The 7,500-nt window shown below is 43.9% G+C and overlaps 1 protein-coding gene across 1 annotated transcript in view; it reads right to left on the bottom strand.

Annotated features, from left to right (window-relative positions):
- Positions 1-7,500, bottom strand: part of LOC129848879 (CUB and sushi domain-containing protein 2-like) — a 45,804-nt gene that overhangs the window by 10,857 nt on the left and 27,447 nt on the right. Inside the window, exon 7 of the mRNA XM_055915978.1 lies at positions 5,921-6,130. Coding sequence (XP_055771953.1) covers positions 5,921-6,130 — 210 coding nt within the window. The remainder of the gene's footprint in view (positions 1-5,920; positions 6,131-7,500) is intronic.

Here is a 7,500-nt window from a genome sequence, read left to right as displayed (position 1 = left end):
CGACCTCACGGAGGAGAGGAGAGGACACTCATCAACCTCACAGAGGAGAGGAGGACACTCATCGACCTCACAGAGGAGAGGAGGACACTCATCGACCTCACAGAGGAGAGGAGAGGAGGACACTCATCAACCTCACAGAGGAGAGGAGGACACTCATCGACCTCACAGAGGAGAGGAGAGGAGGACACTCATCAACCTCACAGAGGAGAGGAGGACACTCATCGACCTCACAGAGGAGAGGAGGACACTCATCGACCTCACAGAGGAGAGGAGGACACTGTCATCGACCTCACAACCTCACAGAGGAGAGGAAGACACTCATCGACCTCTCAACCTCACAGAGGAGAGGAGGACACTGTCATCGACCTCACAACCTCACAGAGGAGAGGAAGACACTCATCGACCTCTCAACCTCACAGAGGAGAGGAGGACACTGTCATCGACCTCACAACCTCACAGAGGAGAGGAAGACACTCATCGACCTCTCAACCTCACAGAGGAGAGGAGGACACTGTCATCGACCTCACAACCTCACAGAGGAGAGGAAGACACTCATCGACCTCACAACCTCACAGAGGAGAGGAGGACACTATCATCGACCTCACAGAGGAGAGGAGAGGAGGACACTGTCATCGACCTCACGGAGGAGAGGAGGACACTGTCATCGACCTCACGGAGGAGAGGAGGACACACATCGACCTCTCAGAGGAGAGGAGGACACTCATCGACCTCACAGAGGAGAGGAAGACACTCATCGACCTCACAGAGGAGGACACACATCGACCTCTCAGAGGAGAGGAGGACACTATCATCGACCTCATAGAGGAGAAGAGGACGGTGGAAGAGGAAAGGACTGACTTTCACCCAATTGAGAATTGTCCACTGTCTCGCTCTCTCACTTTCTTTTGGGAGAAAGAAATATATAAAAACATTCTTCAGCAAGCTGTAGTTTGATGCAGTCATCAAAGCTATGAGCAAATTATTCCCAGCTCATTTCTCGTTAAAAACAAAAGAGAGTGAGAGAGAGAGATAGAGACAAAGAGAGAGAGAGAGAGAGAGACAGAGACAGAGAGAGAAATAAATAGTCACTGAGCCTTGAAGGCCCAGGATATAAAGATGACTAAAGAAATGGATTTCTCTGGATCAGAGCATCCTTTGTGAGAGATAAGTCATGCAAGCGTTGCAAAAGGGGGCATTTCCAAATATAATGCTTGGTTTAAATGCTAATGTAACATAATTATGGAAATGCCAGATAATAGATTTCAATTTGCCACTCGTTCACTGAATCACAATATAAAGTTGAGCACCTTTGTACCGTGACTTTGTAGATAAAGGTTTTTCACTTTCTGTTTTCTGGGGTTGGGAGGTGGAGACAGGAGGGGGAGGTTTTCTGGGGTTGGGAGGTGGAGACAGGAGGGGGAGGTTTCTGGGGTTGGGAGGTGGAGACAGGAGGGGGAGGTTTCTGGGGTTGGGAGGTGGAGACAGGAGGGGGAGGTTTCTGGGGTTGGGAGTTGGAGACAGGAGGGGGAGGTTTCTGGGGTTGGGAGGTGGAGACAGGAGGGTGAGGTTTCTGGGGTTGGGAGGTGGAGACAGGAGGGGGAGGTTTCTGGGGTTGGCAGGTGGAGACAGGAGGGGGAGGTTTCTGGGGTGGGGAGGTGGAGACAGGAGGGGGAGGTTTCTGGGGTGGGGAGGTGGAGACAGGAGGGGGGGGGTTTCTGGGGTGGGGAGGTGGAGACAGGAAGGGGAGGTTTTTTGTATGAATCCTAACATAGTTTAAATAGAGGTTTATCCCGGGGCAGTTTTACAGAGTCTTGGGGTTTATTAGCGCGATAGAACTTGGTACATGAGAGCACTATGAGTAATCTCAATAAATTATAGGTTTACATCCAAGATCAGTCAACAGTGAAATGCTACCGATGTAAGTTTCATCAAAAGACACTCTTGCAACCAAGGACAGACACATATTTACACGCCCGAGCACTTCAGCACTCAGCGGTCCCGTTCTCTGAGCTTGTGTGGTCTACCACTTCACGGCTGAGCCTTTGTTGCTCCTACATGTTTCTATTTTACAATAAAAGCACTTACTATTGAGCACGGCAGCTCTAGCAGGGCAGAACTATGACGAACTGACGTGTTGGAAAGGTGCTATCCTATGACGGTGTCAGTTTGAATGTCACTGAGCTCCTCAGTAAGGACATTCTACTGCCAATGTTTGTCTATGGAGATTGCAAGGCGGTGTGCTGGAGTTTATACACTTGTCAGTGACGGGTGAGGCTGAAATAGCCAAATCCACTCATTTGAAGTGGTGTCCACATACTTTTGTATCTATAGTGTACTTTGTATTCTCAAAGAGATAGTTCACTTTAAAATGAAAGTTTATCAGACGTTTTCAGGCTAATGATTTAGCGATAAGTCATCTGCCGTGATTTACGTTCGAAAACTTTTCATGGGAAGTAGAAGCCCTGGAATTCTGGGAATTTTGCTTAAATTCAATAGTGAACCTTTTTTGTGGGATACACACAAGGCAACTATAGGGCTTGTGGCACATTTTGGTTAAACTATCCACAATTCAATGGAATTGCAACCCTCTGCATGCACAGTGTATTCTTCCATCACATGTACAGCTGATTCTCAAGATCTTGCAAACTAATGAGATGCTACTGAGCCCACACTACTACACTGTCTGAGCCAAGGATTACATGCTTTCTGGTAAGTTTTGATTACAATACTTGGTGGGTTGAATATATTTTATACAACATACATGATTTTGTGTTAACTAGTAAATAGTAGCCTACAGCCAAGTGTGTTTAAATCATTTCTAACTTGTTAACCATTTTCTGTTAGTTAGTTTTTGCTACCATGTGGGTTTTAGCTTGTTTGAGCCTGATAATTGAGGGGTTTTAATTCACCTGTTTCCATACATGTTTCCTTTAAAAACATGTATTTTACAAAGGAGTTGTTTAATCTAACTGCTTAACTATTTATCTGTACATGGAATTGTATTAATTTTTTTTACTCATTTATTTATAATCTTTACAGGAAAATGCCACGGGCACTATCTGATTTGTGGAGACATTTCACTGCAGCTAATGTGGAAGGAAAAGCTGTGTACATTTGCAAATACTGTGCCAAATCATATGTGAAGAATGCAACAAAGATGCAGAACCGTCTGGCCAAGTGCATAAAGTTCCCTCAGCGCTCACAACAAGCAACCGTTGACAAAAGACCCTCTACTTCTATTCAAGGTGAAAATGATGAATCAGACACCTTATCAATAGCAACAGCTCATGGTCCTCCTGGAATCAGAAGTTTTTTTGACTCAATGGAGGAACGTAGTCAGAGAAATGCTGATGAATGTCTTGCTCGAGCTGTGTATCCAACTGGTTCACCTCTGATGCTCACAGGCAATGGGTATTGGAAGAGATTTCTGAATGTTCCCATCAGACACCCCTCCAACCAGACATGCTTTATCTACTAATTTGCTGGATGCAGAGTTCAGAGTTCAAGTGAAGATCAAGAAAATCATAGAGAAAGCAGACTGTATTGCAATCATCTCTGATGGGTGGTTGAATGTTCGTGGGCAAGGAATAATTAACTATATCATCTCCACCTCTCAACCAGTATTCTACAAGAGCACAGACACAAGGGACAACAGACACACCGGTCTCTACATTGCAGGTGAGCTGAAGGCAGTCATCAATGACCTTGGACCACAGAAGGTATTGGCACTGGTGACAGACAATGCTGCGAACATGAAGGCTGCTTGGTCTAAAGTGGAGGAGTCCTACCCTCACATCATACCCATTGGCTGTGCTGCTCATGCATTGAATCAGCTCCTCAAGGACATCATGGCACTGAAAACAATGGATACAGTCTACAAGAGAGCCAAGGAAATGGTTAGGTATGTGAAGGGTCATCAAATTATAGCAGCAATCTACCTCAACAAGCAAAGTGAGAAGAATACGAGCACCACATTGAAGCTTCCCAGCAACACCAGTTGGGGTGGTGTTATCATCATGTTTGACAGTCTCATGGAGGGGAAGGATTCTCTCCAAGAAATGCCCCATCAAGAGGATCCTCCTGGATGATGTATTTTGGGAGAGAGTGGTAAGCAGTTTGAAACTCCTGAAACCTATAGCAGTAGCCATTGGGCGGATTGAGGGAGACAATGCCATTCTGTCTGATGTTCAGACTCTGCTTGCAGATGTAAGAGAAGACATCCGCACTGCCCTGCCCACTTCACTGTTGCTCCAAGCAGAGGAAACTGCAGTTCTGAAATACATCAGAAAGCGTGAAGACTTCTGCCTGAAGCCCATACACGCCGCAACATACATGTTGGACACCAAGTATGCTGGCAAGAGCATCCTGTCTGGTGCAGAGATCAACAAGGCCTATGGTGTCATCACTACCGTGTCTCGCCATCTTTGCCTGGATGAGGGCAAGGTTCTTGGCAGTCTGGTAAAGTTATCTTCCAAGCAAGGGCTTTGGGATGGAGATGCAATATGGCAGTCGTGCCAACATATCTCATCAGCCACCTGGTGGAAGGGACTTTGTGGATCTGAGGCTCTTTCCCCTGTTGCCTCCATCATCCTCCAAATCCCACCAACATCAGCCACCTCAGAGCGCAACTGGTCCTTGTTTGGGAACACACACACTTGTCACGGACGTGTGGAAAGACGGACCAAGGCGTAGCGTGCTCTGAGTTCCACATATTTTATTAAGTGAAACTTTGAACAAAACAAATAAAGAAACAACGAAACGTAACATAAGTGGTGCAACTAGCACACACACAAACAATATCCCACAAAACACAGGTGGGGAAAAAGGCTACCTAAATATGTTCCCTGATTAGAGACAACGACAAACAGCTGCCTCTAATTTGGAACCACATTAGCACCAACGTAGAAATAAATATACTAGATCACCCCCTAGTCACGCCTTGACCTACTATACCATATAGAACCAAGGGCAAATTTGAAGCTTTTTGAACCTGACAACAAGCCATCCTCAACCAGGTTGGAAAGTGACAGTGAAGATGAGGCCTCAGAGTCTGATGTTCAAGAGGAAGACAACCAAAGCTTTAGTTTCTAGACTATCATTTTACAGATGTATGTTGAAAACGTTTCTGGGAGATGCGATGGATCATTGGGGATCATTCAATATTCCCTTTCTTTTGTTGTTCAGTGAAATAATCCCAAGTGTAGAGTCAACTTATTTAACTAAAGTTGAATTCGTAACTAAATTTAAAAAAATTCTATTGGAAGGATTTAATATTTTGCAATTATGTCTACTTAAGACAAGGTAAAAGGTTTATGTTTCTGTCTCTCTCTATGGTAAATACAGTATATCCAATGTAAAAAAAATCTACATTTATATGGTATTAATATTTATTTGCATATATTTCTGTTAATTCCCATATATTTCCACGGAAAATTTCCACCTCTGAATATTCCCCAAAATTTGCAACCCTAGTTGTGATCCAGCTAGGATAGATGCCTGAATCCCAAAGAAATGGGAAATATAGTGTGAAATTCAGAACATTAGATGAAACGTGGAGATAAAAAACTTGGTTCATGCATCAAAAAGTTAGTGTAACTTACCCTGGTACTCAAACCTGATGTCATGTCCTGAGTCTCTTACCCTGGTTCTCTAATCTGAAGCCATGTCCTGAGTCTCTTACCCTGGTTCTCTAATCTGAAGCCATGTCCTGAGTCTCTTACCCTGGTTCTCTAATCTGAAGCCATGTCCTGAGTCTCTTACCCTGGTAGTCTAACCTGAAGCCATGTCCTGAGTCTCTTACCCTGGTTCTCTAATCTGAAGCCATGTCCTGAGTCTCTTACCCTGGTAGTCTAACCTGAAGCCATGTTCTGAGTCTCTTACCCTGGTAGTCTAACCTGAAGCCATGTTCTGAGTCTCTTACCCTGGTACTCAAACCTGAATCCTGGCCTGTTCTGGGAGTGGTCGCTATGGAAATACACTGTGGTCTCATGGGAGGTGGTGAGCAGGGAGGGCGGGACATCCTGTCCACTGAATCGACCAATCACAGTGCTGGTGTCCAGTGGGCCGTTCCTTATCTCCAGAGAGTCATGGTTAGCCTCGGTGGAGAAGTTGAGGAACTGGACATGGGCTCCTGGGGGTGATGGAATACAAGGTTAGATTAAGAGACAGTACCAGGAAATACAATCCACAGAGAGACAAACAACTACTTGTAACACCTCACTGGACAAAAAACTCCACCTCCCCCTCCTGTCTCCACCTCCCCACCCCAGAAACCTCTCCCTCCTGTCTCCACCTCCCAAACTGATCGGATTTGAAAAAAGTCATCAACATTGGGAAAATGTTGACTTGTTTTTAACCCAATGTTATTAACCTATGTAGCTTCAATGACATGAAGCATTTATTTGTTCGATGACACGTTGAACTCATGTTAACTCAAACAAATGTAAATGACGCTGAACTGGCGTCTGTGGGACAGGTGTTCTAGCATGTTGCTCCTGGGGTGGAGATCATACATGTAGATCAGGAATTACATGTAATCAGTTACATGTACGGGATTACAAAAAAAAAATGGAACTGTAATCCGTTACGTTACCAGCTAAAATATTCTAATCATGCTACAGATCCTATTGAAAAACTTGATGATAACTTCAAGGATTACTTTTAAATTCAGAATTTCTCATTTTTGCAAATACAAAAACATATTTGACACTGTTTTCTCAATGACATTCAAATCAGCGTTGAAAAAAAAGGTGCAATTAAAAATAAAAAATATCCACCTGAGTGAGTCTGACCACAAGTCAGCGACCACCATGACGACACATCAAATGATAACCACCAATCAGAGACCACTGTGACGACACCCGAGTGTGTTTGATGGATCGCGGGAAAAGCGCAGGATTAGGCTTTTGTAGGCTACAGTCCAAACTACATCTTCCAATAGAGAGACGGCTTTCAAAGATGATCCAATTTGAAAATACGCTGCGTTGTAGTCTACGGCGATACGCATTTCACTTATTATTGATATCTACATAGGAACATTGATGTGAATCACACTGCTGCTCTCTCATTTAGCTATTTACGCTTTTCAGATCGTGGTTGCGGTGGACGGCCGATTCAGACATCTAAATGTGTATTTGAACCCAATAATGGTTCAATTTAAGAAGTTTAAGCGGCCAATCAGTCATTGTTTTTGAAACCGGTGGACAGCCAGTGATAAATGCGCTCTTGTAACAGCTAAACAGTGCGGATCCCAGCCTATAGAATAAAAGTGGGATTGTTTTTGCTTCAATCCATGCTGATAAAACCAAAGAATCCATAGGCCTAATGGACACATGATCCAACTCACAAACTTTTGATAGAATTAAAGGGGCATTCTGTAGTTGCTACATCTTATTTTGGACTTATAAATTATATATATATATATATATACTGTATATATATTGATTATTGAAGAATATAATTTATAAATGCCTCATGAGCTTAGTTCAACTGTCCCACTCC

This window comes from Salvelinus fontinalis, unplaced genomic scaffold (genome assembly GCF_029448725.1).
Source record: "Salvelinus fontinalis isolate EN_2023a unplaced genomic scaffold, ASM2944872v1 scaffold_1252, whole genome shotgun sequence".
NCBI lineage: Eukaryota > Metazoa > Chordata > Actinopteri > Salmoniformes > Salmonidae > Salvelinus > Salvelinus fontinalis.
This window is presented reverse-complemented; position numbering and strand designations above follow the sequence as displayed.